The sequence below is a fragment of the Oryzias melastigma genome, linkage group LG3 (genome assembly GCF_002922805.2).
Source record: "Oryzias melastigma strain HK-1 linkage group LG3, ASM292280v2, whole genome shotgun sequence".
In the NCBI taxonomy this organism is placed as follows: Eukaryota; Metazoa; Chordata; class Actinopteri; order Beloniformes; family Adrianichthyidae; genus Oryzias; species Oryzias melastigma.
This window is the reverse complement of record NC_050514.1, coordinates 11,779,313-11,792,988: the sequence shown is the minus strand read 5'-3', so window position 1 is coordinate 11,792,988 and position 13,676 is coordinate 11,779,313. Positions and strand designations below refer to the sequence as shown.

Genomic DNA, 13,676 nt, shown 5'->3' with positions numbered 1-13,676 from the left:
TATACAGATGATGCTAAAATGAAGTGTTTCACTTTTTATGCTTGACAACAGTTGACAAGAGGAATAATAAATCTCCAAAAAATGATAAAACATATTTTACAAAACAGTTGAGACTTCTTAATGATTATTCTGTATTTCAAGGTTTTTATACAAATACAACTTACATTAACCCTTGTTGATGTAAATAAGTATCAAACCACTTCAGCTCCAAAATTATCCTATTTTAGCATCAACATGAAGCAAAAACAGAAGTGAGGGTTTTTCCTAACTGGAATTAGCTTCAGGCATCAAATGCTCGAGAAACTAAAGCAACTTTACTCTCAGTGACAAACAAATGAATGAATTTAGCATAAGCTACGATATTGGTATTTTTTCAAATACAGCCTAAGTGGTTTAGCTTTTTCTGGGGCAGGTAAGTGGTAGCGCAGCTTCTTCCAGAAGGAGGAGGAGGGAGGTCGGCCCTTCCAGGTGACGGACTCCGCAAGCTCGCAGAGAAGCTGCAAAGCCTCTGGAAACGAGCCGCTTTTCTGTGTTTCTGTGTGCTTGGTATTGATGAAAATCAAGCGGGTCTGCTTCTCCACGAGGGCTGCATGGATGGCACTCAGCAGGCTGGATTCTGGTCCGGGATACTGAGAGGTGGGAACCAAAATCACAGTCCTGCTCTGCTCTATGCAGGCTAGCACAGCCTCAGCTGCAGCTGCAAGAAAACAAAGAGTTTTTCCTAAAAATCCATTTCTGACTGTCTGTTTGGAAAGTTCTTGCTTGAACATACCTTCTCCTGGTAGGACGTCTCTTTCATAAAGACAAAGACTGTAACCAAATTTCTCTTCCAAAGTGTTCTCCAGCAACTTCCTGTCGACTTCACGCAGGCCTTCATCAGTGTCACACTTATAGCACATCAAAAAGGCATCATAGATTTTTTCATCTAAACAAAAAACACCGAAATGTGTCAATACCTGCACAAAATCAGCATTCATTTCCCAATATACATAAAAATATGACTTAAAACTTAGTTTTTACATCTGCATTTATCTATCAAGATGGTTAGAATTTAGGTTCTTGGGCTTCAATTTTGGTACATTTGACACATTACCCTTAAAAAACGAAAATAGTATTTTCACACAGCTTAAAGCAAAGGATCCCATACCTGAAGAGGTGCTAAAGCAGCTGAGGGTGTCTCTGAGGAAAAGCTTGATCTCTATTTCAAACTGTAAATACACAGCGATTGTTGCAGTCACTGCAACAACAATACTGATGATGCACAGAGTCAGGTTCAAGCAGGAAATGTGAGCTGGGAAAGAAAAGAAATAATCATATTTCCAATCTGCGGTAGATTTACAGATTGTTTTTTTTTTTTCAAGACAAAACATTGTTTGCAATAAATAAATAAATAGGAATCTGAGATGTAATTAACGGTGAGCGAACCAGGAGCACCTTTTTGGGTCAGGAAGATGGTGACTTCTATTGGGGGCTGGTTGTCAGTTTCGAGTTTGCAGCTGTAATTTTCGGACAGGTCCTCCACTGACAGATCTCTGAAAACCAGAGATGCTTTGATCTGTTTTTCATCGCTGTTGGTGATAAACATAAAGAAAAGTGAGAACAGAAATGCTGCAGAGGGAAATATTAGTCTCTGTGTTTTTGCTTTTTCTAGTGATTTATTTGTCCCCATAAATAGACCATGAGGCAACATAAAAATAGTGATTAAAAAATTTCCTCCATGAAAACTGAAAGATAAGAACACTAGGAGCTACATCCCACTTGGCCCGGACACATCTGTTAGATATCTAAATCAGGCTTTGTCAAAGTTCACAGCTCTTGATTAGCGTTATGCATCTGATAGACATCCGTTCATAGAGGCCTATTGCGTATCACGGTTTAGATCTCTAGCAGATGACTTTCCCACGTGCCTTGCACGTTGTATGCAAGCCATTTGGGTAGTTTCTTCCCACCAGACATATGATGACTAATAGTTATCTAATAGAGAATCTCAAGTGTTAAAAAAGTGGAATCTGTCGCAAAAACTCAATATTTCATCCATGCATTTTCATTACTTTGGTGCTTAAATGGCATTTCCTGAAGGATTATGGACAGTATTAGCTTTTCGTTTTGGTTTCAGGTTATGATTAATTTATGAATTGATTTATTTTCCTATAATCTAACCAGGTTGATCTCTCTAAGGCAAGTTTTTAATCAAATTAAACAATACTATTAAAAATGGTTTCAAAATTAAATAAGTCAGTTATACTGATATTAGAAAATACGTCACCGCAGACAACATGTGATGACAGCAAACAATGGCCAAGCCTGGATCAAATTTAGGTCAGTGAATCGGATCGTTCCGCATAAACCAATATCGACAAAGAATCGTATCGGAAACCACAAATGATGATTATTATAAACCTTTTTCTACATTGTTAAAATGAATCATCACACCCCTAATTTCAAGTGTTTAACAAATGAGTCAGCCAAACTTATGGTTAAAAACACTTCTGTTTGTGTTTTTCAAAATCAACACTTTTTCTAATCTAAAGATTACTTAGATTTCTGCAAGTCCCACATAGAAACAATAAGTAAGATCAAGCCCATTTGGACTCATTTGGAAACAAAGTTTTGTTTTTGAGTCTCAGGGATGTAGTTATGCTCACCGTGTTTCATTGTAGAAAACTGGAAAGGAGCTGTTGTCTTCCACAAATGATATTCCTCTCATCCAGAACAGCAGGTCCTCAAATGAGTCGCTATCAGCCACACAATCGATCACCACTGTTGTGCCTAAAAAAAAAGTTTATGGAAAAATGAAAAGTGGCAAATTTACCAGATCCTTGATGCCAAGTCTGAATCTCACCAAGCTCTACAGGAAACACTTGATTATCTCTCGGAGAGGTGATTGTTGCATAAATTGGAGGTGTGTCTGCGCATGAAGGAAAAAGTGTTTATCATCTCTGAATTGTGGGATAAAAAATAGAACCAGTCTGTTACCTTCTTGAACAGTAAGTGGAACCACAAATGTTTTGAAGTATGTTTGACCAGAATACAAGTATGTTCTGTTACAGGTGTAGACACCAGCATCCTCTTCTTCAACTTTCTGGAAGTAAGGGTTCGAAGGGAGACCATCCTGACAGAATGAAGAGAACACAGCAGTAAGGTTTTGCAGCTCAGAGATTATTCAACCTAAAGTGTTTTTTTTTACACACCTTGTACCATGTGACATCTGTGATTGTAATGTTGACGATGTCTTCTGATGGGATGTTAACTTCAGGGCAAGACAGAGTGAGGGAATGGTCTTTGTAGCAAGTTTCCGGGTAATCGTATTTGTCTTCAGACACGTTGTAGACCATCATTGTGAACAAAGACTGGCTGCTGTGGTTTCTGTGTAATAGTTGTAGAAAACACATATTTTAGCAATCATTTTTGAAGGTTTTCTTAAAGTCCCCATATAACATTTTTTTTCATAAAAAAAAGTTCCCAGCAGTTTTTTATTTATGATTATGGAATTTTAACAAAAATCCCACAAGTTAATGTCTTAAAAATCAAATTTTCATGTTGATCTGAAGCCTCTGTTTCTAAAATTTCCTCTGAGGGGGCGTGGCTTTTGAAGATGAGCAGCTCCGCCCCTGATTCACCCTGTCTGATTATGATAGCTCTTTGTCTTCCTAGCATAAATCTTCATAAAAATGTCAAGCAATATCGGTAATGTCCAGCCGTATTGCATTTGAGCCAGATGTCAGCTGGGACGAGGAAGTGAAGAGCTTCATGGACCGAACTTCCTCCAAAATCCTGATTCTTTCTCCTTCCAGTTCACCAAAGACTATTTTAGCTAATTCTCCAATGTTTATTGACGTTGCTGTGTTTCAATCATTGGTTTCTCAGAGTTCTTGATAAAATAATCAAAGCTAACATCAAAATGCTCTTTCATTGATTTACAATCCTTTCCAACTGCGGTCAAATGAGCCGCCGTTCACATTTCCGTGGTCACATCAAGAAGCTCCGTGGAGTCTGGTGGAGATTTTCCAGCGTTCTCAGTCCTGCTACCGTAAGTATTGGATGAAACTCACACAAAAAATCCAGTGATGCTGATTTGACCACAGAAATGTGAACGGCGGCTCATTTGACTGCAGTCAATGTGAAGATACCATCTTCTCTTCTCCAGAACCTGAACTAGACACTAGGAACAGATGAGGGTTTAGTGCATGTGCAGCAGAGCTGTTGATGGAAAGAAGATCATTCATTCAAACAGAGTCTGTCCAAGACAGTTTGACTGACAGATATTTAAAAGGAAAAATACTTGGAAATACAAAAACAAAAATGATTTCTTATTACATTTGTTCTCTTTCAGAAGAAAAATGCCACACATACATGTCAAAAACTCAAAAAACATGATTTTTATCACAGGGGGACTTAAAGAATCTGACTATTTATTTGCATTTAACTGAACAATGTTCACACGTGTGACAAAGTTGTACCTGCTAGACTGACAGGTGTAATTTCCCTGATGACTCATCGATGTGTTTAAAATGACAAGCCAGCTCTCGTGCACCAGAATACCCATCTGCCTTTGCTGAGCCGCCGACATGTTGCTCTGAGCGTATGTCTCCCGATGAAAATCTTTTTTCCAGAGGGTCACTGAGGCAACGTCACTGGACCCATCACACTTCAGCGCCACGATTTCTCCTTCCCTCACATAGACGATCCCTGGAGTCAGGGGGCATGCACCTGCACATGCACCTGCAGATCAAAGCCACACATTCACCATGATCATAAAAAAGACGTTTATGACAAAATCAGAGCGCAGGAAGGAAAAAAAGAGCTGGAGGAGATCAAAGAAATGTGGAACTTCCAAGTTGTGGAGAGAGATGAATCAGTCTGTTTGGAAGTGGACTGAACTAGTGGTGGAGCTAGAACATTTTATATGATGGTGAGTGCATGAACCAGATCAACAATGGTGAGAGGTGTGGGAAACGAGTGTTATCATATTCTGTAGACAGAAATGTGATATTATTGGGATGTAAATTAGCAGAGAAGTAAAAGAAAGAGTAGTGCAAAGAGTGAAATCTCCTATCTGTAATTATTTAAACATTTTGCCCTAAATAAATTTATTTGTATAACTTTTTCAGCAAATAAAAAAATGACTATAAAGTTTGAGTAATTTGACTAGCATTTTTAGTAATTTCAGTCTTTGTGTTCATTGTAAAGTAACATTTCTTCCTGTTACTTTTGGTTTTGATTTTCTTCTATTTTTTCGTGTCTTGTAGAATTATCCTTTTTGTTTTACTTCTACAATTTAGTATTTTTACCTCTCCCTGGTTTCTGTTCTTCTATGTGTTGCAAAACGGCAACTTTTAGGTCCAGTATTTGGATTGTATTTAATGTCATAATTAACATGAGCAAAACAGAGTTTTAGAACAATCATGGAAAGGTGATTATTGATAGATGTGTACATTTACAAAACATAAATAAATGGGGATATATCTGTCAATATCTATGAATAAAAATTTGAATTGTGTTGGGATGTATTTGAGTGTGTTGGGTAATAAGAATTGAACTGAACCAAAGTGTTTATTCATGTGAGGCAGATGTTTCTGTGTGTATATTTATCTATATGTATATGGGTATCTGAAATTGAATATGTACTCATTAGAGAGGGAACAGGACCATAATAGGTAGGGGGTGCATTGGATGTGGTAATAAATTTGGTCTAGGGCATGAAGACTTTATACGGGTTTACTTTCTTTCTCTGGATTTTTCCTGTATTTCTAATTTTCCTTTTAAAGTATATGACCAAAATAAAATATTATCATCAATTTCCATGTGACATACAGACCAATCAAGCTTCGTCTTGAAGATTAAAAATGAAAAAGAACAGACAGAAAACAAGATAAAACACACAAATACAGCAAATACTCAAACAGAGTTTCATAGCGCAAGACTGACAAAAAAAAAACAAAAAAAAACGTATGTATCAGCATTTTAAGTTAGAGGAGCTGGACATTTATGCAAGTGTAGTCCACATGTAGATGGGTTTTTTGTAAGTTAAGACTGTTGCATAATTTTTCATGATTTGAGGAACTTCAACCAGCTGATTGTTCTCACATGTCTAGTGACAACAGTGTCAATTGGCCTGATTTCATCTGAGCAAAAGTCTGATTTAGTCTATCACACTAAATTTAGTCTGCCACACTAAATATACTTGAAAGTACTTGGTATTACATTATATATATATGAGTGTGTGTAAATATGACTTTTAGCTCTCTGAGAAGGGTTGTTATCATCCTCTCCATCAGTTTCTGTTTCCTCCTGAAAGTGCTGCATTGTGTTTGAAACTCATCAACCGCAATGAAGGATCGTCTTTGTTGACAACCGTTGAAGGTGTTTTCACACTTTTTATTGGTTCCTCTTTTACATCGGAACTCAGGACCATCACAAGTACACAGCCTTGAATGTGCAAGATTGGAAAAAAGTTTGTTTTGACAAAAAAAGTGGAGTTGTCCTAATTCAACTAAAGCAGAAAAGAGATGAAATAATCTCAATTTTGCATTTAGTCTCACATGGAGTTTAACATGATATAACAGACATCCCTTTTTCTTGGTCAGAAAAAAAACTAAAACATTTTTACCACATCCTATTATCTTGGTGGGTTAATGTTTGTTAAACTTAAGACTAGGTTAGCTTTTAACCTTCTTTAAAATCTAAAGGCTCTGGAGGACCATCCAAAAAACCTGAAATGTGTCCAAAGGGGAGAATACAAAACAATATCTTATGTAGGTCAGTAAAATTATTTCCTTCCCAAAACATCAAGGAAATATAAATTGTGACCTTTTGCAAAGAGAACTCAACTGAGCGAATCTGATTTAAAAACATTTCATTCGTAACTAAGCGTCTTCTGCAGCATGATCTCCATGATCATGCTGCAGAAGACATTTAAGTGTTCCAGATAAACATTGGATAACAACTCCTGTCTTACCGATGATGATTGTGAGGAGGAAAACCTGGAGGAGCATCTCTTCAGCGCAGCTCAGCAGCAGAGTGAACACAACCGACGTGTGATGTAACATGAAGAAGAAAAGAGTCTTCCTCAGAGAGGGATCACGCTCTAACCACTCGCCTCCCAGAATCAGCTTTATCAGTTTCACTTCCCTTTCCTTCCTCCTCCTCTTCCTCAGCTCTACTCATTTTAATCAAGTGTAGGTTTCTTGTGAAAGGCACCAGATTTCTGTGTCTATCTGCAGAAGTGAGCAGAGAAGCTCTGCTGTGATCCACAGATGAATTTGCAAACGGCAGGGGGGCAGAGAACATTTTTTTAAGTGCATGTAACTTTACTGCATTTATCACAAGATGACAGTGAATGCTGGAGCAGGTTTTCTTTTCTGAGAAACTGCAAACTTAATTAATAAAGGTGTCTCATGTGGAAAATATGTCAGAAACATGAAACTCTTCGTAGCCAGAGGATGTAACAACTTGTGAAAACATACAAAAAAAAAGAAAAAACCCACCCTGTGCTGAAATCCAAAACAGAAACCTAAAGTGTTCTCACTTGAGTTTTTTTGTGGTTAAAGCTCCAGCAGAACACTTTCATAATGACACTGACTTTGTGTAGGACGAAAGATGTTTTGTCCATTTTTGAGGGTTTCGTTTTGCTGTCAGCATTATGATTGCACAAAACTTTTCCCCCTAACATATTTTAAAAAGTAAGATTTTCTAAATGTCATGCAGTTTTTTTCTGGGGTTGCTGCAAGGAGGGTGGTTTAGAGCATCGCCTTGTTTTTCTGCCCTTTAGTTTTGCTTTTAGTTTAACTTAAAACCAAGAAAGAAATGAAAAATAAATTATGTTTATATTCATTTGTGTAATCATTTTTCAGAACTGCCCATAGACCAAGCTGTCAATTGTTTGGTGTTAAGAAGCTTTTTAAGTCCCACTATGATCATCTTTTCATTTATTGTCAAATGTCACCAGTGGTAATCATGATTATGCTGCTTTTAGCAAAATTAAAAAAAAATCTGCATGGTTTTCTAGGACATAGTTTCTGCAGAGCTTCAGTTGTTTATTAGAATTTTGCCATTAAGTTGGGGGCGGCACCGTTGGCCCTGAGCATCCCACTTCCCATCATCCCTTTTAATACATACATTCATATATATATATATTGCCCTTCAAAGGACCTTTAATTTTTGCTTTTCTTTTTATTTTATTTTTTTCTTCAAACGTTATTTATTCATCCACAAAACAAGTTAGGATAAGCAAACATTCGAAATGAGCTGACAAAATCAAAAATGTGTACAAAAAAAAGAACAATGACAGGGAAAAAATAGTTAATGGCAAGGCAAGATACAATTTAAAATAACAATAGTTTTAATATGTTTTGGTAAATTACTGAAGTTTTCTTGTTTTTGTTTGAAATGCCTTTAAGACAGTCAGAAATAATCATTCAAAAAGAAAAAAGTTCAGTTTAACAAAATGTTATTTAAAACAAAATTATAAGATTTTCTTTACTGTATACCAATAAGATTTAAGAAAAAAACAAAACCTTAATTTTAGATGGGTAACCTGAAAAGTTAAGGTAAATTAGGTCAACTAGCAGGACTCTTTCAAAATAATACGACCTGGTCCCAGATAAGCGGAAGATGGATGATAGTTTCATTAAACATTAAAACCCAGATTTTCAGTTTTAACCAAACAATTATTTTTCAAAAACTAAAATAAAAATGGGCTCACATGGCTAATTGGTTTACACAAAAATGCCCTCATTTAAAAAGTTCAGTGGCTGGTAGTATATGCACAATCATACTCTGATTAGCATAGACTTTGACATTAGATGAACAGTACTGGTGGCAGACAAAGACACTTGGGAACCATTTAGGGGTTTGACCCCCTAATCCAACCCTTAATGTTTAATTTGTAGATTTCCTCAGAGCTCTCTGGCTTCCTCCCACTGTCCAAAAACATGTTTCATAAGTTAATTGGTGTATCTTAATTGGCCCTCGGAGTATATGAGAGTGGGTGGCCCTGCAACAGACTGGCGACCTGTTCAGGGTGGACCCTGTTGTCAGAAATTAGTGATGCGATCTTCACTAGTCTGTCATTGAGAGCAGAAAACATGGGGTATGACTCCACCACATGGACATTACCTCTTAATGCAGCTTGGTGGTAAAAGAAAAACAATGTTGTAAAGCGAAAACTTTTAAAAGACAGTGACAAAAATATAAATTTGCTCTTTCATACTTAGGAGACCCATAGGATTGTTTTTGTGTAATGTTGATTACAAATGACTGTCGTTTTCAATTTCAGTTTTCACTTTTTATTTTTAACCAACAAATATTGCTATAGTCCCTGTAAAACTGCACTTTAACACGGATACATAATGGTAAACAACATAAAAAGATTTACCTGAATGCAAAACTAAAACTGTTTTCCGTTTTTCTCTATTCTTGTTTTTGTCAGAAAGAAAAAAAGACATCTAGATTTTATTTTGTTTTTTCTGCAGTGACTTTTTTCTGCCAGGAGGTGGTGCAAAGTCTGTTTACTTTTCCACTTTTCCTTCTTAATGTGTGCAAAAACTTCCATGTTAATGCAGATTAATGTGAATTCTAATCCCTGACAGTATCATAAGGGACAAAAATCTAGGTTAGGACCACAGATAATGAAACAGATTAAGAAGATAAACCACAAAGTTACAATAGACTGAAAATTGAAAGTCTTACTTCTGTTTTTGTTAAACACTAGTTGGGTTAAAATTTAGTTTAGTTAAAGCAAAATAATAAAAAAAATAACACTGTCCATCAGCAGACATATGAATGTAAAAAAACAGATTATCAATCAAAAAGTTTAAAAAAGTTAAATATTAGCATTATTGTGTTTTATTTTATTCAAATTCTGACTGAGAGAACGTGATAAATCCTTGTTGTGCTTTCCAAGTTTATAATTGATCTAGACATTAAATTATTGAAGCGACTATGAAATATGCTGCAGTTTAATCAGTAAAAATCCAACTAATATCATGAATAAAAGCTGTAACTGTGCTAAGCGTGTTGGCAGTGATCAGTCAGGGCCAATTCCTCCGGTAGAAGTCTTGGCGGATGTTGTGGGGCAGACAAGTGAAAACGCAGAAGCTTCCAGAAGGAAGATTTGGGTTCCATGGAGCTCCTGCCTTTCCAGACCACACAATTTCCTGCCCGGCTGAGATGCTGTAGGACTTCTGATGTAGACTCCGTGCTTGACGCTCGCTTCGTCTCTGGTTTGATGAGAATCAAGCAAGTGTTTTTCTCCGCAAGAGCTGCCCGGATTTTGATGAGCAAATCGGACCCTGGATGTGAATCAGAAGAGCTGGGAAACAAAATCAGAGTCCGGCTCTGCTCGATGCACTCGGACACAGACTCTGCAAACGATACAAACGAAGGTCAGTTCAGGAGATCATGCAGGGATAGAAGTACACTTCCATACCGTTATCTTCTGAGAAGTTCTCACTGAGGAGGCAGAGACTGTATCCGAAACGTTCTTCCAAGACGCCTTCCAGCCACTTCCTGTCAGCCTTTCCCAGCTCTACACCTGAGCTGCTTTTGTAAAACATCAAACAAGCGTCATACTTCTTCCCATCTAAGGAAACAACAGCAGACAGTAACAGTGAAGAACACACAAAGGAAAGTGATGATCTAAATGTAAAACTTAAATAATCCTCCCCACCTGGAGGTGTGCCATAGCAACCGAGGGTGTCTCGCAGGAAGAGTGCAAGATCAATTCTAAACTTAAAAACTGCAGATGCAACAAGAACAACAACTATGATCCCCACGATGCAGATGATGACGGAGAGGTCACGGGCTGAAGGAAAAACAGTAGAAAGATTTACCGGAGATAATCGCAGCAAAACCTCCAAACACAAACCCAACAGCCCCACCTTTAGGAGTCAGAACGATGGTGACGAAGGTTGAGCTCTGATGGTCAGACTGCAGTTTGCAGGTGTAATTCCTCAAAAGATCATCCTCTGACACCTTCTTGAAGATGAGAGATGCTGTCGTCTCTATGTCTTTGGCTCCTTGTTCCCTAAAAATGAAAGTAAAGGAAAGAAATACTTGCTGTCATGTCAGGGTTCTTTTTAAGTACAATGATATGATGCAGAATCAAATTCTTATCAGAAATATTAACCAAGAATAATTATAGAAGACTGGAAGGCTGTCGTCCTTTTCAACAAACGACGTGCCGCTCAGCCAGAACACTTCATCGGCTTCTGAAGTCACGACAGCTTTGCAATCAATCACCACCGTAGAACCTAGAGAATGATTTACAAGAAAATCAATTTTCACTGAATTTCAAAATAAAGTTCATACAGAACAGAGCTCACCGAGATCCACCTGGAACTCCTGGTTTTGTTTGGGTGAAAGAATCATCGACTCTCCCAGCTGTTCTGTCAGATTTAAGAGGTTACGTCAAAAAGACCCAGTAAAAAAGGGATAATGATAAGCTAGAAATGTGGTTTTCTTACCATTTGTTTGGACATTAAGCACCACTGCGAAGGTCTTGTAGTAAGTCTGACCTTTATACGTGTATGACCTGTTGCAGGTGTACACGCCGCTGTCATTCTGCTGCACACTCGGGAAGTGACTCTGACTGAGTGAAGTTTCTCCTTCCTGCAACATGCAGGATTTGTTTCAACCAGATTCCTCACATCTCATTTCAATTCTTGATGCTTTTGGTTACCTTACTCCATGTTATACCCCTACTGCTGATCCCAGATATGTTTGTGCATGGGATGTTAGCAGCAGGGCAGTACAACGTGCAAGGTTCCTGTGTGAAGCAAGTCGCAGGATACTGGTTCTTCTCTTTATACTCGCTGGACTGTGCAGTGTACACAGTTAGTCTGAACCAGATTTGGCTGCTGGCGTTCCTGGAGAAGAGACAGACGGAACAAAGAAAAAAAAAAGTTTAACTTTACTTACTTAAAAATTCTAATATATTGTATATTTATTATTATGTATTCTGTATATTTAAAAGTGTTTCCAGTTATCTTGCCATTATGATTATGCAGTTTCTAGCCAAAATAAAAACAACTGTACTGTTTTCTAGGACATAGTTTGCATGAACTTGCAGGAGTTCATCAGAAATCAGAATATGAGTCTCCAGCTAGCTTACAGCCTCTCACAACTCAAACCTAACATTACCGGTGCATTACCTTACCCCAAAGAGCACGAGTAATTGCCGTGATGGCTCATAGAAGTTTGAAGAACAACGAGGCTCTGTCCATGAATCAGAACACTCATCTGACTTTGATCAGCTGATGTTGACGTGTCACTGGTCTGGTTCATCCTCTGACCACTGGGGATGGTCCAGAACAGGCCAGAATCATCAGCTTCCAGGTGACAGTGCAGCACCACCATCTCCCCCTCTCTCACATATAAAACTTTGGGCCTCAACAACTCCACACCTGTAAACCGGAGTCACAGTCTTAAAGTGAAATACAAACAAAATGAGTTTGTACTAATATATTAATGGCAAACAGACGTGTTTTTTTTCTTAAATATTTTTAAAAATCTATTAATGGTGAGGATTTTTTAACAAAGAATTTGCAATATTGATCTCCTTGAATAAAAAATAATAATTTAATTAGAATTTGAGCAGAAAAAAGAGATCCACTAAAAAAATCTTTTCTCTTCGGTAAACCCCTCACATTTGTTCACTTTTCTGCAGCATCAAATGTCTTTCAAGAATTGTGAAACAATTAGAGGAACATGATCAGCATGATTACAATTATTTTTCCCCTTTATTATTCTGTGTGCATGGTTGTCCTGTGATTACAGGCGGTGTGGTCACATTTTTCTTGCTGATTGCGAAATTTGCAGTATGTTTTAAAATATATATTTTTCTGCAGATACATTATCTATATATATGTTTTATTTCTAACATGGAACCGCTCCATATACTTAAAATTTGGCTAATTAAATAATTTGGTTGGGAGTATAAAAATAAAAACTGTAAAACAATAAAATAAAAAATTATAGAGACATTTTTTTATTTGCAGAGTACAGTTAAGATTACTCAGCTATCATTGTCTCACAGGAATTTGTGTACAGAAAAAGAATAAACACATGCAGACACTGATAGTGAATCATGAGCTATAAAAACAGATATTTTCCTTTTTACGACAGATTCCATGAATAAAACAATTAATATATTTGAAACAAAACTGATACAAAAAAACCCCAAACTTAAAAGTATACTTTTTTAAATACCTAAAATTTTAATGTCTGAAACATTTAAAGATAGTAAAAATATTTTTACAATATTATTGATAACATTAACTTGCCCTGAAAGCTTGATGTAAACAAAGAAAAGTTTATCTCTATTTCTTGATTTCAAAATAAAATTAAATAAAAATGACTTAATGGCAAATTCCTCCAAGAAAAAAATAACATTATGAAATAATAACTTAATAATATGGACTGACCTTTTTAATTTTATTTTATATTCCAGTGTTTCTTACCTGAGAGAATAGTTAGAAGAAACAGAGGAGTCAGGTGGACCTTCACCATCTTTGCTGTCACACACAGAGCAGAACAGTGAGAACCAGAGCAGGAGGAACCACTTTAACGTCTTTCTAATCGGGCTGGCTAACGTTTATGGACATGACTAACTCCAGACTGCTTTTACTTTTGATTCCGCTTCTTCCGACCTGCTCGCCCTTCGCTCCAGAGCGCGT

At 37.0% G+C, this 13,676-nt stretch overlaps 2 protein-coding genes across 4 annotated transcripts; both read right to left on the bottom strand.

Moving 5' to 3' along the window:
* Window positions 1-2: 2 nt before the first annotated feature.
* LOC112160899 (interleukin-18 receptor 1) lies at window positions 3-7,747 on the bottom strand. Its single transcript, XM_024295779.2, has 10 exons — window positions 6,959-7,747; window positions 4,461-4,722; window positions 3,192-3,366; window positions 2,977-3,112; window positions 2,843-2,908; window positions 2,646-2,769; window positions 1,435-1,568; window positions 1,148-1,291; window positions 773-925; window positions 3-697 (listed from the first exon to the last, which is right to left on the bottom strand). The coding sequence occupies exons 1-10, from the start codon at window positions 7,047-7,049 to the stop codon at window positions 345-347; spliced, it is 1,638 nt and encodes a 545-aa protein (XP_024151547.2). The 5' UTR covers window positions 7,050-7,747; the 3' UTR covers window positions 3-344.
* Window positions 7,748-8,292: 545 nt separating this feature from the next.
* On the bottom strand, window positions 8,293-13,649 carry LOC112160289 (interleukin-1 receptor accessory protein). 3 transcript variants are annotated; one of them, XM_024294714.2, is made up of 10 exons: window positions 13,461-13,649; window positions 12,158-12,404; window positions 11,681-11,867; window positions 11,466-11,610; window positions 11,325-11,387; window positions 11,129-11,252; window positions 10,881-11,026; window positions 10,670-10,804; window positions 10,430-10,582; window positions 8,293-10,364 (listed from the first exon to the last, which is right to left on the bottom strand). In XM_024294714.2, exons 1-10 carry the CDS (start codon window positions 13,507-13,509, stop codon window positions 10,009-10,011), a joined length of 1,605 nt encoding a protein of 534 aa, XP_024150482.2. In that variant the 5' UTR covers window positions 13,510-13,649; the 3' UTR covers window positions 8,293-10,008. The 3 variants fall into 3 exon arrangements, 1 of the variants encoding a protein (XP_024150482.2); XR_004946942.1 differs by having other exon boundaries at window positions 10,333-10,364; window positions 10,430-10,542; XR_004946943.1 differs by having other exon boundaries at window positions 10,333-10,364; window positions 10,430-10,539.
* Window positions 13,650-13,676: the final 27 nt, after the last annotated feature.

What these genes read in the sequence shown, in the direction of transcription:
- LOC112160289 (XM_024294714.2), bottom strand. Translation starts at nt 13,509, where the DNA reads ATGGTGAAGGTCCACCTGACTCCTCTGTTTCTTCTAACTATTCTCTCA. An exon ending in AATTACTCGTGCTCTTTGGG is followed by an intron (nt 11,868 to 12,157) that starts GTAAGGTAATGC and finishes TCTCTTCTCCAG; the next exon opens with GAACGCCAGCAGCCAAATCT. An exon ending in GAACTTCTCAGAAGATAACG is followed by an intron (nt 10,365 to 10,429) that starts GTATGGAAGTGT and finishes TATCGTTTGCAG; the next exon opens with AGTCTGTGTCCGAGTGCATC.
- LOC112160899 (XM_024295779.2), bottom strand. Translation starts at nt 7,049, where the DNA reads ATGTTACATCACACGTCGGTTGTGTTCACTCTGCTGCTGAGCTGCGCT. An exon ending in TCCACTTACTGTTCAAGAAG is followed by an intron (nt 2,909 to 2,976) that starts GTAACAGACTGG and finishes CTTCATGCGCAG; the next exon opens with ACACACCTCCAATTTATGCA. An exon ending in AGACGTCCTACCAGGAGAAG is followed by an intron (nt 698 to 772) that starts GTATGTTCAAGC and finishes GTTTTCTTGCAG; the next exon opens with CTGCAGCTGAGGCTGTGCTA.